Source organism: Taudactylus pleione, unplaced genomic scaffold, assembly GCF_031769625.1.
Source record: "Taudactylus pleione unplaced genomic scaffold, aTauple2 ptg000387l, whole genome shotgun sequence".
Lineage (NCBI taxonomy): Eukaryota > Metazoa > Chordata > Amphibia > Anura > Myobatrachidae > Taudactylus > Taudactylus pleione.
This window is the reverse complement of record NW_028284788.1, coordinates 267,106-294,404: the sequence shown is the minus strand read 5'-3', so window position 1 is coordinate 294,404 and position 27,299 is coordinate 267,106. Positions and strand designations below refer to the sequence as shown.

At 41.7% G+C, this 27,299-nt stretch overlaps 1 protein-coding gene across 6 annotated transcripts in view; it reads left to right on the top strand.

The window, feature by feature from the left end:
• BRPF3 (bromodomain and PHD finger containing 3) overlaps window positions 1-27,299 on the top strand; it is a 331,101-nt gene that overhangs the window by 236,393 nt on the left and 67,409 nt on the right. For 4 of the 6 annotated variants that reach the window (XM_088445751.1, XM_088445752.1, XM_088445750.1 and 1 more), the window contains exon 8: window positions 19,242-19,535. In XM_088445751.1, the coding sequence (XP_088301877.1) occupies window positions 19,242-19,535 (294 nt within the window). The remainder of the gene's footprint in view (window positions 1-19,241; window positions 19,536-27,299) is intronic. The other 2 variants (XM_088445755.1, XM_088445754.1) reach the window with 1 other exon arrangement.

Genomic DNA, 27,299 nt, shown 5'->3' with positions numbered 1-27,299 from the left:
TTGTGCTAAAATAATACAACCAGAAACTTGCATATACCAGATGGAAGAGCCTGAGATAGGATTGTTTGCAAGAGAAATGTGTTTAATGATAATGATGCATACCATCCCTTATGTTCTCCCCGATAATGTGTATTTTATATGTGGAAGAAAGGCGTATAAGTGGCTCTCCCCGAGTTCCGAAGGTTTGTGTTACCTGGGAAGGATAGTCCCAGAAGTTATGACCCTCACACATGTTGAAATGTTTGGTGTCCATAAAAACACCATCACCATACCTTCACACGCAATATGAGCACAGAGACAAAGGAAATATGATACCTGGTGACGTGCATAAAGCCACTCAGTTAATTAGTGAGACAACTGGCTTTCAAGTTTTTGTCGACCTGGATCCCACCAGGATTGCTCGGGGTACATAAAATTTTAGATATATTCAGGAACTTGCTAAATTGATAGATAATATCACCTAGATGTACGATGACACATTCAGGTATACAGGGAGAGAATTGCAAGCATACAAGAACTGGTGCAACACAGGCTAGTGTTGAATTATTTAACTGCTGTTACTGGAGGGTATTGCGCAACGTTAGCCACTCAATTTGGAGTAAAATGTTGCACCTATGTCACCAATGATACCAGCGACCCCAAGGAGGTGATAGACCGGAAGATGGATGAAATTCTGCAGCTAAAATGGGAGTTTTGTAAGAACCATAACGCTTCAGTGGCTGAAGTAGGGGAAAAGATAGAAGGATGGGTTTCATGGCTGAACCCAGTGAAATGGTTCTCAGGTCTAGGGGAATGGGTTCAGGAAGTGATCGCCAGCATAGGCAAATTCTTGATCCTTATACTGATTGTCATCATAATAATTGGCATATGCGTCCGGTGTGTTCCTATTGTGTTGAAGTGTGGAAAATGTAAAAATAGAGTAAAACGCAAGAACGAAACTATGATGGTGGTCAGTAATGACAATATGAATACCGAGGTAAATATAGAACTGCATTACAACCCTGAACTAGGAAATACCATCATTTAATGTATTATATTTAGACGCGCATAGAATGTATTATTGAAATGTTATTTTTAAAACACCTCATATAATGTAAAGTCTCAATTCCCCTTCAAGACTGCCTTTATAAGACTGGTGCATCCCCACACCTTTCACATGATCTTCCAAGATCCGCGGTGTGCGTATAATAGTAGTTTTATGTCCCCACTCAGAGACACATTATTGATGGATTAAGAACCACCTTGTGCCATCCCATAATAACAGTAAATAATATGTAAATGTAAGCCTAAATTAAATTCAAAAAGCAGATTGTGATAGCATGTTGTTCGCTATCAAAAGGTGGACTGTCAAAGCTGGATAATTGGCTGAGACAAGATCAGTTTAAAATTGAATCGCAGCGATGCCATCTTGCGACTGGCCGCAAGACGCCATCTTGGAAAAGAGATCGCAAGACGCCATTTTGCGAATGGCCGCCCAAGCGCCATTTTGGATAAACTCACAATTAAGTACATATGGCGATATTACTATTAACACCATGCGATTGCATCTTTCACCATTTCTCATATACACATTAATACGCACAATTGCGCTGTTAACTAGTCGCATATTAGCGAATGCATAAGATCCTGTATGAAAACGCTGTTTAGTAGCTTTATGCGCAGGCATCTGCACCAAGTTAAGCTTTAAAGTATAAGATTTAAGTTTGTTCATTTAGTATAAATGCTGTGAAATAAAGATTATTTGTTAACTAAGGTTTTATACATGATAAGTAAGCCGTGTTTGGTATTTTGCTGATGCGTACTCTTTCCACAGTATTCCGGTATCATCGGTGTGGAGATCGCATCATGCATTCTCAACTTATGGACCGCAGAGACTTCAAGCAACAAAATGTATATTATATGAACAACTGTTAGGATGTTGCATGAGGCGGGAATCCAGAGACCCCCAGTTGTTAGAGACTGGGTTGTGTCTATTTGAATCAGCCTGTTAATTGCTCTGTAACAGATGCATCCACCTTGGGAACCAATGGCATCAGCAACAAACTTCTCTATTGTGTTGCCTATTTCTGGGGGGTATAAATATGTGTGCTCCAACTCTGGGTTTTAGTCTTCTTGCTGAATGCTGATTGACGAAGGTTTCTTGATGCCTACATCTGGTCTAGAAGCGCTGCGTATGTATACTGTACTTGGGTCTGTATAATTCCTTTGCGCTGAATTGTGTTTGGATCAATAGCGTGTAACTGTCAGTACTTTTACTTGAATAATACTTTGTGCTTTGGAACCACAAGTTCTAGATCTGGAGTCTTTATTTACTGTACAAACTGCGTACGCAAATTAGCGTCATCCTTAGAAGGTATAGGCAGGATATTAGAAGGTATAGGCAGGATATTAGAAGCTTTAGGAAGGAGTGTATAGAGGTTCTAATTCAGTATAGTTAGTCTCTAGCAGCCTGCCTAATCCTAGTGAAGTGGGAAATAATGCTGAGGTTTAATTAAGTAGTATTAATGAAGAGGAAGCTAGGAATAAAACAGCTTTTTCTACTCCGTTGGGCCTCTTTCAGTGGATAACAATGCGTTTTGGCTTGCATGGTGCCACGGCCTCTTTTCAGAGGGTAATGGACCGGGTGCTTCGTCCTCATCAGAATTATGCTGCAGCCTTTTTCTTTTGAAGTCCAGCACAGACCGGGACGTCTACATATGAATGCATTTTCTTTGTCACAAACTGGGCTGGAGAGTCGGGCTTCCGCCGCTGGAGATTTAGGTTCACCCTTTAACGGAGGAGGTATGTGACGGAGTGGGTCTCTCCCACTTTCTGAGGAAAGGGTTAACCTCCCTGTAGCTAGGGAGGAATCACACCCTTACCTCAGTTAAGACCAGCTAAGGTATAAAAACATGGTAAGTTTTGTTACTCAGTGGAAAATGTGAGGGAGAGATTGCACTTTTAGCAGCTCTTGCTATGCTGGACAATGTGAACCATGACTGTGCTGGGAATATTCTGCTTGTTTGAACTGCTGTCTCATGTAAGCTGTATTATTGTTCATGAACTATGTTTGCCCTATGTAAGAAGTCATTACACTGGCTCTGCCTTTTCAAGCCTGGAATAAAAAGCTTACCTGTTTGCATCATCTCAGTCTCCCTTTGGTTGTCTGAACTTACCCGCTACAATCATCACTGTAATGACCATAGAATCTTCAAACGGGCTGTCAAGACCCACTACTTCCCCAACCAGCTGCTACTTGCTCCTTCCTTCCTGTCTACCCCATCTGTCTCACACCTGTTTGTCTGCCCTCCCCTTTAGTATGTAAGCTCTCATGAGCAGGGCCCTCTACCCTCTTCTGCTACTCCATCTACTCCTCACTATAACATGTTGGTTGCTTATGCACTTTTGCTTATTGGTGTGTTAGAATCACTAAGTTCCACCCCACACATGGTTTTCCTCAAACTCCCCCATTTAGAGGTGGGGCGTAATGGAGCTCAAAACTAATTTTCATGGCCTTTCCCATCACCTGTAAATAAAAGGTGCCAAAACAAAGAAAATACTTGTGACATAGTATGAAGTGAATGGAAGAAAGAAGAACGTCCCTCTGTTGGCTTGTAAGGTCCCCATCTGAGGAAAGTGTAGGCTAAATGGCCGATATTCTCTTATCATAGGGTATATTTGTATAAAGAGATGACACATGAAGTGTAAGGAAAGCATAAGTGTCTTTCCATTTGATATTGTGACCCTGATTTTAAAAAAAATGTGTTGTGTCCTAGGAAACATAGGCTGTAGAAAGTGACCTACATTAACTGAAAGATTGGAGGTGAGAGAATCCACCCTAGTTATGAGAGGTCACCCAGAAGTACTTTGTAAATTTTGGAGAGATGTTAATAGATGGAAATAGTAGGAAATTGTGAAAATATAAAACTACATTCCTCCTTGAATATGGCTCCTTCATTTTTAGCCATATCAAGTAACGTTTTCAATTACATCAGAAAGGAAGAGGTGTACCATTAGCCCCAATCCATTAATATTCAGAAGAATCACTGGGCTCCCTAATTGACATGCGGAAAGATTCACAAGTATGTAAATGGATGTGTGTGTATGTGTATATATATATATATATATATATACTGTGTGTATATATATATATATATATATATATAATAAATATATATATATATATATATATATACAGTATATATATATAATCCAAAGGAATTTGCAAAAGACTTTTATAAGCACAAAGGCTATATCAATGTTTCTGGGCTTACACAGATGAAAAATAATGAAAAAATTTAATAATAAAAAATGAAAATAATAATAATACTGCATAATCATAATGTACTCCATGTGATCTTCTCATTAAGCCCTTTTGGTTGAAGGGTATCTTGCCAAGTTCAAGTTCCTATCTCCTCCTCTAGGTTTTGGAGGTACATGGTCGATAATCTTGTATTTTAATGAAGCCAATGTATGATGGTTGGATTTAAAATGTCTGGCCACTGGTTGGTCTATGTCCTTACCCTCAATGGCCATGCGTATTGCGGAGCGGTGTAAGGCCATGCGCTCCTTAAACATCCTGGTCATCATTCCAACATAGTAACACCCACATGGGAAGATGATAATGTAAACTACGAATTTGGACGAACATGTGAGCACATGTCTAATATTGTACTCTTTGCCCGTTTGTGGATGTTTACATTTACTGCCTGGTTGTAAATATCCGCATGGCATTTATAGCAGACTGTTTTTTTGGTCTGCATAAAAATGCATGTGGATGGAGAATAATCTGTAATATCTGCCTTTACTAGGTGATCCCTCAAATTCCTGCCACGTTTGTAACATGCCATAGGTCTTGTGTGGCGAAGGCTTTGTAGCTCCTAGTCACTCGATACAATATTCCACAAGGCTTTAGATGCTTGTGGGATAACGGGACTAGCTGAAGTGTAACTCGTAGTCCAAATAAATGGATGATTCTCTTTATTAACCTGTGAACTACTTTTGTCCCGTAATAGATCTATCCGATTGGTAGATAGAATTTTTGTCTTATAATCTTGTAATTGTTTGGAGGTATATCCTCTGTTTCTGAATTTAAGAATGACAGTATGTAATGCCTCAGGGAGTTCCTGCCAATCACTAGTTATACGGGCCACCCGTATCATGTGAGAGTATGGGAGACCTGCTTTCAAGGTCTGCAGGTGATGGCTATTGGCTTGAAAGAGCGTGTTTCTGTCTGTCTGTTTATAGAATACATTAGTTTTCAATTGTCGTCCCACTTTTGAAACTTGAACATCAAGGAAATTAACTGACTGTTTGTCGCATACATACGTAAACTTGATGGGGTTGTTCAATACATTAATCTCTTCCATCATTGTTTTAAATAATTCTTCACCGCCATCCTAAAGCATGAAGAGATCATCTATCTAGTGACAATACCATACAATGTGCTTCACATACATAGATTTTGATAAAAAGAATTCCTGTTCCTGTTTAAACATAAAGACATTGGCATATGCCGGGGCCACATTGAACCCCTGGCACAGCCATTTAATTGAATATAATAGGACCCATCAAAGAGGAAATAGTTCCTTGTAAGTGTGAGTCACAAAAGTTGTAGATATATATTACATTACATATATTACAGCTCAACGGAGCCTCTAAATTACGCAAATTCAGGTTGCAGACTGGGATCTTTTACATCAAAACATGAAACTGTGGAGTGTTATCCGATAATATACTATGACACATTGTGTGTTTTAAGTCATCGATATAAACTCTGGTATGTATTTAAGCTAGGGGTGAGCGGGTTCGGATTTCTGAAATCTGAGCCCCCCCAATCCGAGGCCGATCCGAGTCAGGCTCGACTTTTCCCGCCTGACTCTGATCTGAAATCGAGGCAAAACGTCATCATCCCGCCTTCCGGGTCTCGCGGTTTTGGATCCTATATAAGGTACCCGCGTCGGCGCCATTTTCTCACTCGGAAGTGGACAGTGAAGAGGGAGGGTGAGAGTTAGGGCTGGCTGCAGAGTAGTGTTGTGCTGCGCTGTGCTGCTGTTGTCCATAAGGGCTGTGTCCACTACTTCAAAGTCCATAGGGGCTGGCTGTGTTGTGCTGTGCTGCTGTTAATAGGGGCTGTGTCCACTACTTCAAAGTCCATAGGGGCTGGCTGGACTGTGTTGTGCAGTCAGTTCTCCATAGGGGCTGTGTTCACTCCAAAGTCCTGTGCAGTGTACCAGTCCTAAAGGGGTGCTGTAGTGTTGTCCAGGGGGTGCTCTGTCCATCAGGGGTGCTCCCCCCAAGTGCTAAAAAAAGAATATTTTTTCTGTGTTTGTGAATTGTGTGCGCAGTAGCCGCACGTGCATCAACAAAGTAGTGCCAAGCGTGCGCCTGTGTCATAAGTAAAGGGCCGGCTGGCTTGACCGTGAAAGGGTGCTGTAACCCCCAAAGTACACTACAAACCAACTAACAAAATATTTTTTCTGTGTTTGTGAATTGTGTGCGCAGTAGCCACACGTGCATCAACAAAGTAGTGCCAAGCGTGCACCTGTGTCATAAGTAAAGGGCCGGCTGGCTTGGCCGTTAAAGGGTGCTGTAACCCCCAAAGTACACTCCAAACCAAAAAAATATATATTTTCTGTGTTTGTGAATTGTGTGCGCAGTAGCCGCACGTGCATCAACAAAGTAGTGCCAAGCGTGCGCCTGTGTCATAAGTAAAGGCCCGGCTGGCTTGACCGTGAAAGGGTGCTGTAACCCCCAAAGTACACTACAAACCAACTAACAAAATATTTTTTCTGTGTTTGTGAATTGTGTGCGCAGTAGCCGCACGTGCATCAACAAAGTAGTGCCAAGCGTGCGCCTGTGTCATAAGTAAAGGGCCGGCTGGCTTGACCGTTAAAGGGTGCTGTAACCCCCAAAGTACACTCCAGTCCAAACCAAAAAAATATATATTTTCTGTGTTTGTGAATTGTGTGCGCAGTAGCCGCACGTGCATCAACAAAGTAGTGCCTAGCGTGCGCCTGTGTCATAAGTAAAGGGCCGGCTGGCTTGACCGTTAAAGGGTGCTGTAACCCCCAAAGTACACTCCAAACAAAAAAAATATATATTTTCTGTGTTTGTGAATTGTGTGCGCAGTAGCCGCACGTGCATCAACAAAGTAGTGCCAAGCGTGCGCCTGTGTCATAAGTAAAGGGCCGGCTGGCTTGACTGTTAAAGGGTGCTGTAACCCCCAAAGTACACTCCAAACCAAATAACAAAATATTTTTTCTGTGTTTGTGAATTGTGTGCACAGTAGCCGCACGTGCATCAACAAAGTAGTGCCAAGCGTGCGCCTGTGTCATAAGTAAAGGGCCGGCTGGCTTGACCGTTAAAGGGTGCTGTAACCCCCAAAGTACACTCCAAACCAAAAAAAAAATATTTTCTGTGTTTGTGAATTGTGTGCGCAGTAGCCGCACGTGCATCAACAAAGTAGTGCCTAGCGTGCGCCTGTGTCATAAGTAAAGGGCCAGCTGGCTTGACCGTTAAAGGGTGCTGTAACCCCCAAAGTACACTCCAAACCCCCAAAAAAAATATTTTCTGTGTTTGTGAATTGTGTGCGCAGTAGCCGCACGTGCATCAACAAAGTAGTGCCAAGCGTGCGCCTGTGTCATAAGTAAAGGGCCAGCTGGCTTGACCATTAAAGGGTGCTGTAACCCCCAAAGTACACTCCAAACCAAAGAAAAAAATATTTTCTGTGTTTGTGAATTGTGTGCGCAGTAGCCGCACGTGCATCAACAAAGGAGCAGCGCCAAGCGTGCGCCTGTGTCCCATAAGTAAAGAGCCGGCTGGCTCATTTCTTAAAGGGTGGTGTAACCCACAAAGTGCACTACTCTCCAGCAAAAATAAAAAAATATTTTCTGTGTTTAGCCGCACGTATATATCAAATCAATATAACATAAATGGAGGACCAAACTTTCTCCGATAAAAATAAAATAGAGAAAGATCAAGAACCACTTCCTCCTAGTGCTGAAGCTGCTGCCACTAGTCATGACATAGACGATAACATGCCATCAACGTCGTCTGCCAAGGCCGATGCCCAATGTCATAATAGAGGGCACATACAATCCCAAATGACAAAGTTCAGGAAAATGACCTTGAAAAAAACATTTAAATCAGCTGAAGAGAAACGTAAACTTGCCAATATGCCATTTACGACACGGAGTGGCAAGGAACGGCTAAGGTCGATCCCTAGTATGTTCATGACTAGTGGTTCAGCTTCACATGACGATGGAAGCCCTCCTCCCACTAAAAAAATCAAAAGAGTTAAGCTGGCAAAAGCACAGCGAAGAACCGTGCTTCCTAAGAAGATATCACAAATCCCCAAGGAGAGTCCAATTGTGGTGGTGGTTGCGATGCCTGACCTTCCCAGCACTGGATGGGAAGAGGTGGCTCTTTCCACCATTTGCACGCCCCCTGCAAGTGCTGAAAGTTGCACCCACAGTCCACTTGCTGGTACAACAGGATGAGGATACTGGTGTAGCTGGCGCTGAGGAGGAAGTTGGCGAGGAGGATTCTGATGGTGATGTGGTTTGTTTAAATCAGGCTCCGGGTGAGACAGTTGTTGTCCGTGGGATGAAAAAGCCCATCACGGTCATGCCTGGGCAGAAGACCAAACATTCCACCTCTTTGGTCTGGCAATATTTCTATCCAAATCCGGACAACAACTGTCTTGCCATATGTACCATATGTAAAGGTGAAATAAGTAGGGGTAGGGACGTCAACCACCTAGGAACATCCTCCCTTATACGGCACCTGCAGCGCGTTCATAAAAAGTTACTGTCAAGTTCAGAAACTTTGGCTAAGACCGTAAGCAGTCCAGGGACACCTAAATCCCGTTGTCCTGTTGTATCCAAGCGCCTGCAAACCACACCGTCAACTCCCTCCTCGTCAATTTCCTCCTTAGTCAGGATCAGAAGTAGTCCTGCAGGCCATGTCACTGGCATGACTGACTCTCCTATCCGGGATTCCTCCAGAGGATCCTGCATTGCTACGCCTACTGCTGCCGCTGCTGCTGTTGCTGCTGCTGGGAGTCGTTCATCATCCCAGAGAGGAAGTAGGAACACTACTACTTTTACTAAACAATTGACCCTCCAACAGTCCTTAGCGAGGAGGATGAAGTACGACAGCAGTCATCCTGAAGCAAAACGTATAACTGAGGCCTTGACTGCTATGTTGGTGTTAGACGTGCGTCCGGTATCCGCCATTAGTGCAGTTTGATTTAGACAATTGATGGAGGTAGTGTGTCCCCGGTTCCAAATCCCGCCTAGATTCCACTTCACTAGGCAGGCGATACCGAGACTGTGCAGAAACGTCAGAAAAAGTGTCCTCAGTGTCCTGAAAAATGCCATTGTACACAATGTCCACTTAACCACGGACATATGGACAAGTGGAACAGGGCAGACTAAGGACTATATGACTGTGACAGCCCACTGGGTAGATGTATCACCTTACGCAGCAACAGCAGCAGCGTCACCAGTAGCAGCATCTCAGAAACGCCAGCTCGTTCCAAGGCAGGCTACACTGTGTATCACCGGTTTCAGTAAGAGGCACACCGCCGACAACCTCTTAGAGAAACTGAGGGAAATCATCGCCCAGTGGCTTACCCCACGTAGACTCTCCTGGGGAATTGTGATATCTGACAACGCCACCAATATTGTGCGGGCATTACATCTGGGCAAATTCCAGCACGTCCCATGTTTTGCTCACACAATAAACTTGGTGGTGCAGAATTTTCTGAAAAGCGACAGGGGCGTGCAGGAGACGCTTTGGGTGGCCCTAAAAATTTCTGGCCACTTTCGCCATTCAGCGACTGCGTGCCGAAGACTGGAGCGCCAGCAAACACTGTTGAACCTGCCCCGCCATCACCTGAAGCAAGAGGTTGTGATGCGGTGGAACTCAACCCTCTATATGCTTCAGAGGATGGAGGAGCAGCAAAAGGCCATACAAGCCTATACATCCACCTATGACATAGGCAAAGGAGGGGGTATGCACCTGACTCAAGCGCAGTGGAGAATGATTTCCGTGTTGTGCAAGGTTCTCCAGCCCTTCGAACTTGCCACATGTGAAGTCAGTTCAGACACTGCCAGCTTGAGTCAGGTCATTCCCCTCATCAGGCTTTTGCAGAAGCAGCTGGAGAAAGTGAAGGAGGAGCTAAGACGGAGCGATTCCGCTCGGCATGTGGGACTTGTGGATGAAGCCCTTCATTCGCTTTGCCAGGATTCCAGGGTGGTCAATCTGTTGAAATCAGACCACTACATTTTGGCCACCGTGCTCGATCCTAGGTTTAAAGCCTATGTGGTGTCTCTCTTTCCGGCCGACACAAGCCTGCAGAGGTGCAAAGACCTGCTGGTGAACACACTGTCAGCTGAAGCGGAACGTGACACGTCAACAGCTCCTTCATTTTCTCCCGCAACTGGGGCTGCCAGGAAAAAACTTAGGTATCCTAAGCAACCCGCTGGCGGTGATGCAGGGCAGGCAGGACCAAGTTTGGACATCTGGTCCGGACTGAAGGACCTGGCAACAATTTCTGACATGTCTACTGTCACTGCATATGATACTGTCACCATTGACAGAATGGTGGAGGATTACATCGGTGACAGCATCCAAGTAGGCATGTCAGACAGTCCATACCTGTACTGGCAGGAAAAAGAGGCAATTTGGAGGCCCCTGTACAAACTGGCTCTATTTTACCTGAGTTGCCCCCCCTCCAGTGTGTACTCCGAAAGAGTGTTTAGTGCAGCCGGGAACCTTGTCAGCGAAAGGCGTAGGAGGTTGCTTCCACAGAATGTGGAGAAGATGATGTTCATCAAAATTAATTATCAGCTCTTCCAGGGAGACCAGCCTCCAGAACGTACAGAGGGACCTGTGGTGGTGGATTCCAGTGGGGACGAGTTAATACTCTGTGAGGATGAGGATGTACACACTGAAGAGGGTGAGGAATCGGTGGATGAGGAGGATGAGGATGACATCTTGCCTCCGTAGAGCCAGTTTTTGCAGGGACAGATTAATTGCCAGCTTGTTTTGTGGGGGCCCAAACGAACCAATCATTTCAGCCACAGTTGTGTGGCAGACCCTGGCGCTGAAATGATTGGTTTGTTAAAGTGTGCATGTCCTGTTTATACAACATAAGAGTGGGTGGGAGGGCCCAAGGACAATTCCATCTTGCACCTCTTTTTTTTCTTTGCACTATGTACAGTTTGGGGCCTAGTTTTTCAAACTGCCATCCTGTCTGCCACTGCAGTATCACGCCTAGATGGGTCACGTGTTTGTGCCGCCCACTCGTGTCGCTTAGCATAGTCATCCAGCTACCTCGGTGCAACCTTTTGGACATAAAAACACTATTGTGAGGTGTTCAGAATAGACTGGAAATGAGTGGAAATTAAGGTTATTGAGGTTAATAATAGCATAGGAGCAGAAAAACCTACAAATTCTGTGATTTTAGCTGTTTTTATGCTTTTTTTAAAAAAATTACAGATCCAAAACACAAAACCCAGAACCCAAAACACGGAAGGGTGGTTTTGGCAAAACCAATCCAGATCCAAAACACGAAGAAAGACCCTAAACCAAAACACAAAACACGAAAAGTGGCCGGTGCACACCCCTAATTTAAGCACACTTTTCTTCAGATATTATAAGAGAGTTATTGTTACATTATTATTCTCGCACTTGTGATTATGCACCCATTTTCTTTGTCTTAAGATAAAACCCCTGAGTAAGTCCTTGTAAGGATGAAATGCGTTTGGTTATTGTAATATTGGAGTTCAGGAATACACTGTGTGAGCCTTTAGATTAAAGAGCACGGATGTGGATACCTATTGACTGTGGTCTCATAATATCATTCCATGTGGAGAACAATCAATGTAATGTGGTTTGTTAAGTTCTTTTAAATTGTTCTTATATGGAATAAATATTTTAAATTACTAACTGAGGCCTTAGGGCCATGTTTTGGGTGATTTTCTGGTGCAAGGTTCTATTGGAGTAAAGATCAAGAGGACAACCAAATACTTGAAGGAGCACTTTGCTGCTATCCTATTACTTACAAAGAACCTTTGCATTACCAGGTCTACCTGCAGGAAAGGAATCCCATTGATGTTGTCATTGATACAGGACTGATCGTTGTTGGGATATTCATGCATAAATGAACTATTAATTTGACTGTTTACAAGTGGTATAGAAGAACAGGATGACCTGTAATAAGATAAACAATATATTGTAAATCTGCAGTGCCCTTTTCTTATAGATATAAATACATATATATATATATATATATATATATACTGTACAGTATATATATGTATATATATATATATATATATATATATTAGGGGTGAGCGGGCTCGGTTTTACTCTGATCTTTTTGTTGGCTATCGCCGAACACGTGTTTTGGAATGCGAATGAAATCGAGCCGAAATTGCGGTAAAGTGGCGATAAGAACCGAGTAAAACCGAACCCGCTCACCCCTAATATATATATATATATATATATATATATATATATATACAGTACCAGTCAAAAGTTTGGACACACATTCTCGTTCAATGGTTTTTGTTCATTTCAATTATTTTCAACATAGATTAATACTGAAGATATCAAAACTATGTAAGAACACATATGGAATTATGTTGTTAACAAAAAAGTGTTAAACAAATCAAAATATGTTTTATAATTTATTCTCCTCAAAGTAGCCCCTTTTTGCTTGGATGACAGCTTTGCACACTCTTGGCATTCTCTCAATCAACTTCATGAGGTAGTCTCCTGGAATGGTTTTCCAACAGTCTTGAAGGAGTTCCCAGAGGTGCTGAGCACTTGTTGGCTGCTTTTCCTTCACTCTGCGGTCCAACTCATCCCAAACCAGCTCAATTGGGATTAGGTTGGAGGCCAGGTCATCTGACGCAGCACTCCATCACTTTCCTTCTTGGTCAAGTAGCCCTTACATAGCCTGGAGGTGTGTTTGGGGTCATTGTCTTGTTGAAAACAAATGATGGTCCTAGTAAGTGCAAACCTTGATGGGATGGCATGGTGCTGCAGAATGTTGTGGTAGCCATGCTGGTTAAGTGTGCCTTGAATTTTGAATAAATCACCAACAGTGTCACCAGACAAGCACCCCCACACCATCACACCTCCTCCTCCATGCTTCACAGAGGTAACCACACATGCAGAAACCATCCGCTCACCTTCTCTGCGTCTCACAAAGACACGGCAATTGGAACTAAACATCTCAAATTTGGACTCATCAGACCAAAGTACAGATTTCCACTGGTCTAATGTCTATTCCTTGTGTTTCTTGGCCCAAACAATTATCTTCTTCTTCTTATTCATCCTCGGTAGTGGCTTCTTAACAGCAATATGACCATGAACGCCTGATTCACGCAGTCTCCTCTGATGTTGAGATTTGTCTGCTACTTGAACTCTGTGAAGACTTTATGTGGTCTCTAATCTGAGGTGCTATTAAGTAGTGGTTTCTGAGGCTGGTAACTCTAATGAACATATCCTCTGCAGCAGAGGTAACTCTTGGTCTTCCTTTCCTGAGGCGATCCTCATGAGAGCCAGTTTCATCAAAGCGTTTGATGTTTTTTGCAACTGCACTTGAGGATACATTCAAAGTTCTTAAAATATTCTGTATCGACTGACCTTCATGTCTTAAAGTACTCTTTACTGAGTTGAGTGGTTGGTTCCATAATATGGATTACAACAGTAGTCAAATAGTGGTGTCCACTGTGTACTAACCCTACCTCTGCACAACACAACTGATTGTCAAACACATTAAGAAGGCAAGTAATTCCACAGATTGACTCTTGACAAGGCACACCTGCTAATTAAAAACCATTCCAGGAGACTACCTCATGAAGCTGATTGACAGTGTGCACACGCCAGCCCATTTTCCTGCATCTATGCAACTTTTCTTTTCCTTCCATCTGCACCACTGTCTTCACCCCAGCCATGCTGTTCTGTGTTACCCTTATCTGTTCCACTCTTATTTCCTCCATCTGCACCACTCTGTCCCCCCCAACTGTGCCACTCTGTCTCCCCCCCACCCGCACCAATCTGTTTTCCCCAATCCCTACTGTTGTGTGTTCTCCCATTTGTTCTAGTATGTATTCCCTCATCCGCACCAATCTGTCTTTACCCATCTGAGCTGCTGTGTCTTCCTGTGTCCACTCTGTACCCAATCCACGTCACTCTGTCCCCCCAAACTGTGCCACTCCATCTTCCCCCCATCCGCACCACTGTTTTCCACCAATCCCAGGCATCCCAGGCCTGGCTGATAGCCCGGGGCTATCCCCGGCACCCCTGGGAGGTCAGTGCCGGGTTAATTGTGTAAAAGTGTGGTGTCAAAAAATATTCTTTTGCTGGTGAACCGCAGGTTCAAAAAAGTTGTGGAAAACTGTCTTTGTTGTTACCGCTTAGGTGAAAATATAACAATTAGTGAGCAGTTACTTCCAAGCAAAATAACGTACAGGTTTGCCCAATTTATGCCAAACAAACACTCAAATTCTGGATTGCTGAAGACTCAGCATCGAAGTATGTCTGCAATGCCTTCCTGTACAGTACTTCAGTGAGGAGGACTCCTGTTCAGACAAGCAGCCAATAGGAGTGTATGTCCACAACCTCATGGTGCCATTGCTAAACCAAGGAAAAAATGTGATGACTGACAGCTTCATATTTCTTTAGCTTGCCAGGAAGCTCCAAGAGAAGATACCTTCTTTTATGGGAACAAAAAACTAATTTTTTCGTGAAATCCCAGATTAGATGCAGAAGCCTAGTGCAGAATATCTACTCTTACACTGGCAATAGAGACTGCTCCTTGACTGTGTACCAAGGAAAGAAAAATAAGAATGTAATTCTTCTTTGTACAATTCATGCTGATGTAGCAGTAAGGAAAGAAGAAACCAGAAAGTATAACCTTCTAAAATGCCACATAGTATGGGGTAGACGTGATTGGCCAAATTACTCATAAATACACCACTAAGGTTGCATGTAGTAGTTGGCCATACATGTCTTCTACAATGTATCGGATATGGTGGCAATCAAGTCCTGGGTCATCTATAATCAAGTAACGAACAGAAAGATGAAAAGGAGTAAGTTCATTCTTCAGCTGGTGAAGGAATTGAAGAGAGAGAAAGAGCAAGAAGAAGAAATTGCATGACCACGGTCATCTAAAAAGTGGAAGAAGGGTCAAACCGGTCTGTGCAAAGGCAACAAGACCAACAATTTATGTGAGAAGTGCCACAAAGCTGTGTGTGGAAAATGGGCCTGATTTAGAGATGTACGCTAACCCAATGGCTAGCGTGCATCACTGATGTTTAGTGGTCTTCATAGGACCCATTCTATGCATGTGCAGAAGGGGTTCTACCATCTCGCTCACAGTCCCCCCTAGCCACAGCATGATTTACATGCTGCGGCATTTGGCAGCCAGAACCATGGCATGACTAGCCACCATTCCTGGAAATGGGGGCGTTTGCAGGAATGGTAGTCAGGGTCTGCATTGGTGGATGCAGATTTCCTGGGTAAGATTATGCAGTCTGACCAATGGAGCACGGTCACAATGGTGATCCTAGGCAGCGTCTAAGGAAGCTGCACTCGGATCGTAAATGCAGCAATGAAGTGTATATTTCATACAGACACCTTCTGCTGCATTTGCATTTTGTTGGACTGTATTGCACAGCTGGTTCTGCATGGCTGTGCAATACTGTCCATTTCTGAATCAGGTCAATGTGTGCGAAAAGTGTAAGTCACGTGTACAAAATGTGTTTAGGAGGTTCAAAGAAGAGGAATATAATAATTTTCTGAATATATGCATTTTAGAAAAATTAGAAGCCTGTCACAGTACTGGACTGAGAAGCAAATTTTTGTATTCAAATCAGCAAGTTAAAAGTATCACACTATCAAGTCCATCTTTGACTATACAATGTGTTCACATACATCTGACCTGTGTGCGCTGCAAGTCACGTGAGTGCCGTGTGACTAGGTAGTGCCGAGATTCTTTTCGTGTGACTATTTCCTTCAAATGAGTCATTCGCAAAGTGATGCAATTAGGACACACAAGCCGATTCTGCTGACTAAAATGATATGTGGCATGCCTACATTCTGTTTGCGACTGTGTTTATATCTGCATACGAAATGCTATGTTACAGTGTCAGCAGCTGTGACACTCTAATGTAGCATTTTGCATGCAGATAGACCCACAATTGCACACAGATTATAGGCATCCCACATATCATTTTAATCAGCAGAAGGTGCTTGCGCATCCTGTTCGCTTTGTGAATAACATTTATTTGAGGGGAAAAGGTTGCATGAAAAGATGCTCAGCGCTACCAAGTCACACGACACTCACGCGTCTTGTGGGCTGCTTAACGCACAAGGAGGCTAAATGTATGTGGACACATCTATAATATATATATAGTCAAGAAAATAATGTAAGTAAAATAGTTTTAAAGTAAAATTTGGAAGTTTGGTGATGAGGGGTGTTTTTCCTTCTTTCTTTTTATACACACAGGCCATTGCCAGCTTGTTTAATCCCAATATATCTGAAGCAAATATTCTATTTTTCATATAGCTAACATCAGGTTATACGTAACATAAATATATAAACTCGCGTGTTTAACCAGAATTATATACCTTTTAAATCATTTGGATAATTTCCTTTCATAAAGATAACGATGCACACAAAATGTTATAAGTAAAATGTTTTTATATTCATCAAATCAATCTTCATAAAACAGTGTTTAAACTTAACAATACTAGACAAAATAGAGAGAGAGAAAGTAAAATGGTTGCCGAGTGAGAGTGTGTGTGGGGGTTGTTGGGCCATTGTCCTATTGTTCAAACCGCATGGTCTCTGAACACAAACTCCATTTTGAATGTCACAAAACTCACATAATGTTGTAACTTCTGTAAATCATATATCCATTAATGATCATAATTATAATAACTATAATAAACCTATCTGAACTATACAACACCAAAACTAGGTAGAGTTATAACTATGATCACAAGACTAGTAATTCACAACTTCCATTGAATCAAGCACATGATTCAATGGGGAAACGTGGAGCACATGGAATTTCCTTTGTTCACACCACGTGGAGGTAGCCATCTTTAACAAACTGCAGACTACCTTTCACCCCAAAGTATGACAGTACATAACTTCACAATACTATCACAATATGGCTAGCAATCTGCAACACCCATGGAACCACAACCAGTAGCCGAATTCAACCTGAAATATTCACATTTCATACTACAATATTTAATTATATAATATTTCAGAAAGTATAAACTACTAAACAGTGTACATTACTTATAAACTTATTACAATGTAATTGACCACTACCGAATTACGGGTTCCTTCATCACCAGCTGATATCAAACAATTATATATCTACAGATTGCAATATTTTACCCAATTTCCATCTTAATCTTAACTACACAATGTTACAGTCAGACCACAAGAATACAACACACACTAAACCTATCTTTCTCAGACTATGCTATTGTTCAATCACATGGGAAGGAGGGGGAAAGAGTATACCTATAAACTTAATATATATATATCACAGCCAGCCATATATATAAAACTGAACCCAAATCACTGCAAACTTTTACATATTGTCTACTACAGATTAACACAAACTATCTAAGGCGACTATCCAAAGCATTACAGCTTGATAACCTTGATGTTATCACAAAGATACACTATGAATTACAATATTAATCAAACCATCACCATGTTACTAACTACAGTAGAGATTATTACCCAATATCATTATGCCATTAATCCATTAATTTATTTCTGTCTAGTCAAATACTTATCGTAGTTTGAGAAGATATCTCCAGGCCTCCTGGGGACTGAAGCTGCATTCTTAGATGTTGGTTATCAGTTAGAGAGGGAGCATATCTTTTTGTGTCTTCTTCCAAGTGTGTGTGCCTGCATCTGTGTCTGGTGTGTCCTTGCAAGCATGTGTACACAGTGTGAATGCTATCGTGCGTCTCTGTGAAAAAGCTATTTTCCCAGCATTCAACCTCACCTGTGGGATCTTGCCCATAAAAGGACATTTCAAACCTTATTGTGTTATCTAGAGCCTCAGGCAGGAAGTGGTCTATATGTGTGGACTAAGGCTCTAGCTAAGTCCATATGCTAATGTGGACCCTGATAAACTTGTTTTGGGACCTGACTCTGGGATAAGGATGACGGATTACATTTATATATATGGTTCTGGGATTACATGATGAGTATTAATTTATATTGATTTTAATAATCATTCTACATTATAGTGATATTTTAATATACACACTATAGCATTTGGAATACATTATTTATGGAGGGTCAAAATTATACCTTCCTTCTGTCCTAGGAATTTCAGATTCTCCACTGTTTTAGTGTTAATAAAGATAATTGTGCCATACTGTAAGGGAATCAGTATGAATTACCACCGGCAGCAGTGGAAATGTCAACAGGGAATTTCAGTAAATATAACTTACCCTACCCCCCTAATCCTTACCCTCCCTTAGGGCTGCCTATCCCTTACCGCCCTGTGAATGCCTAAATCTAACCCCCCCGTTCCTGCAGCCTAAACCTAAGTCTCCTGGGGGGTGCCTAACCCCCACTTCCCCAAGCCTAACCCTCCCGGGGGGAGGTGCCTAACCCTAAGTCCCCCCGGGAGCCCTAAAACCTAACCTCCCCGCGGCTGTCCGTGCCTGCCACCTGGCTTACCTTTGTTTGGTATGCCAGGTGTCTGGCTCCCTGCGTAGGTCTAATGACAGGCGTCAGGATTTTGACGCCTGTCATTAGTACCTTGCCGGGATTTGACAGTCGGGAAACCGGCGGTCGGCATTTAGACCGTCAGCTCCCTGACTGCATCCCACTGTAAGTGAGCCAGTTCCAGTTGCTTTTCCATTTTATTAGATAAAAAATGTGCTGCTATCCTAAAGCTCTGAATCATAAAATACAAGAGAAATGGTACAGGCAAACTGGAGATGACTTTGTATCAGTTGTTTTGTATTCATCATTTTCCTTCACATCTGAATAAAAATGAGCAAAATTGTGTTACTTTTGTCAAAATACGTATGGCGGTACTAGTTGTCATCTCATGACTTTCCATGCTTGCATTGTATCAGTCCATTTAATTATCCTTGCATACCACTCCATTGTAAAACAGTTCTGATTAACACATTTTGGTGTTCAGTTTCCAATTTTTAACACTTGACAAATTACATATATTTTTCAGATGAGAAGTCTGCTCCACCTCCTATGCTTGAGCCTACAGATGCGACTTGCCCATTAGAAAATGTATCTGCTCATGAACATCCGCCTACTCTGCAACCTATGACTGGCAATCCTATTCATAAGCGAGTGAAAATGTCGCATGTTCTGGGCTTTCCAGTCCAGAATTTCAGAGGTATGACCTCTGATATTTTACAGAAACCCTTGAATGAAACACAAATGTCAGCTGAAAATAGTCGACAATCTCTGAGTAGAAATGAAAGTGATGAAGAGAAAACAGCAGTCTTTGCAGCTAGAGGTATTATGTTAAAAAATTTAATTAGCCTTTCACCTCATTTATTTATTACCAGTTATTTATATGGCACACACATATTCTGCAGCACTATACAGAGAATATTTGGCCATTCACATCAGTCCCTTCAATATTCCCTACCACATGCACACAGATACACACTAGGGTTAATTTTTGTTGGGGGCCAATTGACCTACCAGTATTTTTGGAGTGTTGGAGGAAACCAGAGTACCCGGAGGAAACCCACGCAAGCACAGGGAGAATATACAAATTCCACACAGTTACCTGGCAAAGTTGATCTAATTGAGTTCTTTTAGGAATTAAGCCATGTAAATTATAAAGATTGTCCCTTCTATTAAAAGTTTAAAAATATTTTATATTACTTAAAGTAAACTACTTTAGTAAAACTACACGATATATTATTAATTTATGTATATACAACCACAAGATTGAAAGCTTCAAAAATGTAGATGTTTCTATAGTTGTCTCTGTAACTTGAGAAAGATCCCTCCCTTTTCAAATTCACATACCCCAAACACATCAAGCTCTAGTTTGATTTTTGAGTACCATATAGGAGAGTATCTAATTAGTCACAATATATTTTCAGGGGCGACAAAAAGGGATTTTATGCCGATAATCCCTGTTTTTCAACGATTTTATTCTTATTTTATTTATTAACAGTTTCTTATATAGCGCAGCATATTCCGTTGCGCTTTACAATTGTAAGCATTAATAGAACAAAACTGGGTAATAACAGACAGATATATAGGTAGGAAGGCCCTGCTTGCAAGCTTACAATCTATAGGGAAATAGCATTGATACACAAGGATAGGTGCTATATATTGCATTTTGGTCCAGCCAGAATGCACAGTTTCTTGGTTGGCTGCATGATCCAGTCACACAGGAATGTCGACCAAATGTCATGAGGATGTGAATGAAGACGATGTGTGAGATTGTGTGTGGACTGTAAAAGGGGATGTAATTAGATATGGAAGCTATGAAGGTTATGTGGGAGGTTCTGGAATCTGATAAGCTTGCCTGAAGAGGTGAGGTTTCAGGGAATGCTTGAAGGATTGGAGACTAGAGGAAAGTCTTTTTGTGCGAGGTAGGTCATTCCATAGAGTGGGTGCAACGTGAAGAAAGTCCTGTAACCATGAATGGGTGCAAGTAATGCATGGGGATGAGAGACGCAGATCTTGTGCTGAGCGGAGAGGTCGAGTTGGGAGATATATTGAGATGAGTGTAGAGATGTATGTTGGTGTGGTTTGGTTAATAGCCTTATGTGTAAGTGAAAGTATTTTGTATTGAATACGGTAGAAAACCCGCAACCGATAGAGGGACTGACAGAGTGGGGCAGCAGAAGAAGAACGTTTCACAAGGAAGATAAGCCTTGCAGCTGCATTCATAATGGATTGTAATGGTGATAGCCTGTTTTTGGGAAGACCAGTAAGGAGGCTATTGCAATAGTCAATGCGGGAAATAATAAGTGCATGGATTAGAGTTTTTGCAGTGTCTTGTGTGAGATATGGTCGAATTTTGAATATGTTTTTTAAATGTATGTAACATGATTTTGAGACAGATTGAATGTGGGGAACAAAGGACAGTTCAGAGTCAAGGATGACACCAAGGCAGCGAGCTTGTGGGGCGGGGTGGATGGTCGAGGTATCAACATTGATAGAGAGATCAGGTTGGTAACTGTTATTGGCCGGTGGAAATATAATTAATTCTGTTTTAGAAATATTACGTTTCAGGTGGTGAGATGACATCCAAGATGAAATGGCAGAAAGACATTCAGTGACATGGACCAATACAGATGGAGATAAATCTGGAGAGGATAGGTAGATTTGAGTATCATCTGCATACAGATGGTACTGAAATCCAAAAGAGCTGATTAGTTTGCCAAGAGAGGTGGTATAGATTGAGAATAGCAGAGGACCTAAGATAGAGCCTTGCGGTACTCCAACTGATAGAGGTAGCGAAGAGGAGGCAGAATCAGAAAAACGAACAGTAAAAGAGCGATCAGATAGGTAGGAAGAAAACCAAGAAAGAGCTGTGTCCTTAAGACCTTGGGATTGCAGTGTTTGTATGAGAAGAGAGTGGTCAGCAGTGTCAAAAGCAGCAGAGAGATCTAGAAGAATTAGGAGTGAGTAATGGCCTTTAGCCTTGGCAGTGACAAGATCATTTACTACCTTAGTCAGTGCTGTCTCTGTGGAGTGTTGGGAACAAAAGCCAGACTGAAGTGGGTCCAATAAGTTGTGTGAGTTAAGAAAGTGTGTGAGGCGGGTGTAGACAAGTCTCTCAAGTAGCTTGGAGGGGCATGGGAGCTGGGAGATAGGACGGTAATTTAAGAGAGTATTAGGGTCAGAATTTTGTTTTTTCAGAATGGGAGTAATCACTGCGTGCTTGAACAGTGATGGAAAGTTGCCAGTGGAGAGAGAGAGATTACAGATTTTAGTTAGGGTTGTTATAAGCACAGGAGACAGAGCTTTACTGATTTGTGAGGGTATAGGATCTAGAGGAGAGGTAATAGAGTAGGAGGATGAGAAGAGTATAGACACTTCATCTTCGTTTGTGAGATCAAATGAAGTGAATGTGCCAGAGGGTTCAGGTAGGGAATTGAGCAGGTCACTAACTGAGGAAGAGCCTACCATTTAATTTCGGATCTTATCAATCTTGTCCCTAAAATAGGAAGCAAGATCTTGTGCACAGATAGTAGCAGGTGGTTTGGGTGATGGAGGGGTAAGAAGCAGTTTAAATGTATTAAAAAGTCGCTTGGGGTTAGAAGCTTGGGCAGAGATTAGAGATTAGAAATATGTTTGTTTGGCAGTGTCCAGAGCAGTACGATAAGAGTTGTAGATAGTCTTATATGTGAGGAAGTCACTTGGAGTATGAGACTTTCGCCACTGACGTTCAACTTTACGCGAGAGTTTTTGTAGATGCCTTGTTAAGCTAGAATGCCACGGTTGATGTCTAACTCTACGTGGTGTGTGATGGGTAGCTGGAGCTACTTCATCAAGGGCTTTTTCTAGAATCTGGTTTAGGTGTGATGCAGCAGTCTCAGGAGAAGTGAATGTAGAAATTGGTGAAAGTTGTTGTAGAGAGGTAGATAGTTGTTGAAGGTTAATGGCATTAATATTTCTATGGGTTTTAGGTTTAGGTTTGGTTGATTTCAATGATGTTGATGTAATGGAGGAGAGTGTGCAGGTGATAAGGTTGTGATCTGAGAGAGGGAAAGGAGCATTAGTGAAATCAGAAACTGAGCATAGTCTGGTGAATACAAGATCAAGACAGTGGCCCTCCTGATGAGTAGAGGAGTCAGTCCATTGGGAGAGGCCAAGAGAGGATGTTAAAGAGAGTAGTTTGGAGGCATGAGGAGATTGTGGACTGTCAATGGGGATATTGAAATCACCCATAATGATGGTGGAGATGTCTGAGGATAGAAAATGAGGGAGCCAGGCAGAAAAGTGTTACAGAAATTGTTGAGGTGGCCCTGGTGGGCGATAGATAACAGCAACTCGCAGATAGAAAGGGGTGAAAGTCCTGATAGAATGTACTTCAAATGATGTAAATGTGAGTGAAGGTACCTGTGGGAGAATTGTGTATATGAAAGATTGGGAGAGTAATATTCCTACCCCACCTCCTTTACAATTACCAGGCCTGGAAGTGTGTGAGAAGTGTAGGTTACCATGTGAAAGTGCAGCAGGGGAGACAGTGTCTGATTGTGTAAGCCATGTTTCTGTTATTGCCAGAAGGTTGAGGTTGGTTGAAATAAAGAGGTCGTGGATGGATGTTAGCTTATTGCAGACAGAGCATGCATTCCATAAGGCACATTTTAGTGACTTGGATGGTGAAGGGAGGCACGCAATGTTTATGAGGTTAGCTGGATTTCTAGTTCGTTGTGGTTGTGGAATGTGGGTTGGGTCTGGATTTGGTGATATGTCACCAGCTAATAGAAGCAGCAGGAGAGAGATATAAATATAATTGTTGAATTTGTCTGAAAGATTTTTATGGTGACTGGTTGTAAATGTTATTGTCAGTGTGTATAGATAAGTTAAAAGCTCATGTGTGTTCATAAGTGGTGAGTAGATTAATGAGGTAGCAATATGTACAGAAGGGTGAGCTGCAGGAAGTGTAAAGGATGTAGTAGCCTTAGAGATGATTCCATGAAGTGAGATTATAAAAATAAGTTTTTGATACATTGTCTTTTTTGTATTTGGAAAAAATAAAAAAATTTCTTATCACCCAATCCTATTTGTTCGGGCAAACAAATAGGATAATTAGACCGAAAACACATAAGATCCATGATCGGTCTGTGAACTTATGTGTTTTCGCCATTGCGCCAGCAAAGACTTTGCACTTTTCGGGGATTATTTTTTGGGACACATCAGGTCCTGAAATGAAATCCCCAATAAGTGCTGGCATCAGGCCTGTATTCCAGGCCAATTGGATAACCCCCGGGGATCCATTAGCTCTACTTTACAGCTGCAAATTGGTTACCGGCCATAGGCTTTTCTTTCTTTTTTTTTAAATACACTTTTTATTAAGTTTTATCAGATGAAGTACAATAAAATAGGAAAGAAAACCACCAACACGTATCGTGGGAGGTAAGAAGAGGAGAAATCTCACACAGCAATCAACAATAAATTGAATATCAATCGTTTCGATTTCTGGCCCTGATTCAGAGCCGGACGCTCTGACAGAGCGCTCGCTCTGAATCAGGGCCGTCCTACCTGATTTTAGAGCGGCCTCCTGGCTGCTCGCATAGCTGTGGGTGACCACCCACAGCTATAGCGAGCGTCCAAAAAGATGGTCGCGATGGTCAAGACCATCGCGACCATCGGGCTTGAGACGAGACCCTTGTGGTAGGGTCTGGTCTGCCGCAAGCCCTGGAGTGCTTTTGGTTCTATCAGAGCCTAAAGCACTCCCACTGACATCACTTGTGATGTCAGTGGGGCCGGCCCAGACGGTAGAGGTTCCCATGGGAACGCCTTCATCTGGCCAGCCACGCCCCCGGCACGCCCACCAAAGGGGGCGTGTTGTCACTCACCATCTACAGCACGCCCCCATTGTAGCGAGACCAATAGCGACGGCTTGTCCGTCGCTATCCGGGTCTTGGTCGTGCGCACAACGGAGCTGGGTCCGTCGTGCGCATTCACACTGGCCCAACACTGACCCGCTTGCGAGAGCTCAGCACTCGCGAGCGGGTCTGAATCAGGCCCTCTGTCTCAGAGTTTACAATATACAAAAAATAACATTAAGCAATCTTTGCTAAAAAAAATTTAATATTATACCAAAATGGAGAAAATATATCCATATCATCTAACAAAAAGCTTAATGATATGGGCCTGAGATGCTTCCTCCAAAGTATTAATAAAAGGTTCCCATTTTTTGATAAAAACTTTTCCACTCCTTTGTTAATATCAGGTATGGTTGAGCGGTGGTCATAATAGAGAATTTGCAACATATTAAGTTTAACCTCAGAGAGGGTTGGAGAAGATTTATTGGTCCAGTGTATAAGAATATTTTTTTTAGCAATGGTTAGGAGAGTAGTTATTAGACAAAGCTTAGTTGCTTTATCCGAACCTAAGTTAAACAGTGTAAAATTACCACCAATACATGCTAACGGGTTGGGTGTTAGTTGGAGGGAGAATATAGTGTTTAGAAGTTGCACTATTTTTCACCAATTTATTTTTTTTTTTCCTACATCCCCATATACAATGAAAAAATGAGGCATTGGACATTTTGGGCAGATTCCATGTTCTGAATCTATCACATCTTTTTGTTGTGCTGGGGAAATGTAAGCCCTATGAATAGTACAAATATGGACTTCCTGTAAATAGACTGATTGCAGTAGAGTCAACGTGAGTGAGAAGAACTGTTAGTTCAGTTAAGGAAGGAATATCTGTTTTCCAGTTATTAAATAGTGAGGTCCAGGAAGTTGTCGAGTGATTATTTGTCAAATGAACATAAAGCATATTAATTCTATAAGGGATCGTAGAAATCAGTCTCAGAAGTGAATGAAGTGTGTTATTCTAGTTCGTTCCTTCAGCTGGGTTCATACGGATAGAAGATATATAGTGCCTGGTTTGAAGGTACTAATAGCAATGGTGCCTTTGTAGTTGGTATATTTGTTGTAAATTATCAAAAGTCAAGAGTAGTCCTCCTGGGTCAAAAACTTTAGTGGCAATTGATAAACCTTTTTCTTTCCATCAAAGGTAAGTACACAGTTACGGAGGGAGAGAAAGCTCGGTTTCCCCATAGGGGTACATAATTGGAATAGAGAGGATTACCATGAAGTTTCCGGTTTACAGAGATCCATGAATAATATGTGTCTTTGAAAAGAATATTATTTAGTACAGCTAATGGAATGTAAGCTAGTTTAGTGTGTAATAAATCACTGAGAAAGGGGGCAAACAGGGCCATATACAGATGGTGATCGGTATAAAGACTTGTTTCCAAAAGCCAGTCATTGACATAATGGAAGAAAACTTATGAGGAGTAAGAGGATATGTCAGTTTGCTAATAGCTATATGCTGTATTTTGCCTTGCCATATAAAAACGACAAAAACAGTTAGTAATATATTTAATATCTGTTTTAGTAAGACTAATAGGTAACATTTGCATAAAGTAACACATTTTTGGAAAAATTATGCTTTTTATTACTGCCAAACATCCTAGTAATGAAAGGGGAAGGGATTTCCAATTAGCTAACATATTAGCCATTTTAGCGATAATCGGAGTAAAATTGGCTGAATAGAGTTGAGCTAAATCTGAAGTAATATGAACACCTAGATATTTAATTGAGTTGCAGGCAATACGATAAAATTGGAGAGCTTGTAAAGAGTTATATTATGAAACCGGTGCATTAATAGGGAGAATTTCCAATTTTTATAAATTTACCTTGTACTCTGATATTGATCCAAAAGAGTATACAATATCTAATACTGCTGGTAAAAAGACATTTGGATTGGAGAAAAAAAGCAGCATATCATCTGCAAAGAGTGCAATTATTAAAAGTTTATTACTTATCAAAATAACCTCCACCAATGGTGAGACACGTAGTGTTGCTGCTAAGGGTTATATTGCTAAAGCAAATAGGGGTGAGAGAGGACATCCCTGTCTTGTCCCTCAACATATTGGAAAGAGTGTTGAAATATAGACGTTGCAAGAAATTTGTGAAAGGGGGTTAGAATATAGTGTCTGTAAAACATCAATAAATGTCGATGGAAAACCAAATTGTTTTAGTATATGAAAAAGATGGGTCCAAATCACAAGATCGAATGCCTTTTCTGTGTCAAATGAAACTATCACTCTAGGAGTGGAGCAATTACAAGAATGTGTCTGCTGAATAGCAGATAAAACTCTCCGAACATTGACAACGGAATGTCAGCCCATAATAAAGCCAGTCTGATCTGTATGTATACTGTAAGTTGTGGTAGAATGGATTTCAGCCTGTCTGCATGTATTTTTGTTAAAATCTTATAGCCTAAATTGATCAACGAGATTGGTCGGTAGGATCCTGGAAATGTTAGATCTCTACCCGGCTTAGGGAGAAGTTTAATATTTAATATTTGCTGAGGTAAAGTGTAAAGGTATTGTTTTAATCGTTACAATGTGGTTGTAAAAAGAAGCTAAAGATTCACCGATACGGGGAAGAAGAATTTTGTAAAATTCAGCGGTTAAGCCATCTGGACCAGGTGCTTTAGAGGGTTTAAGCTGTTGTACTACTCTAGTAACTACTTCTATTGTGATTGGTTCAATAAGTATGTC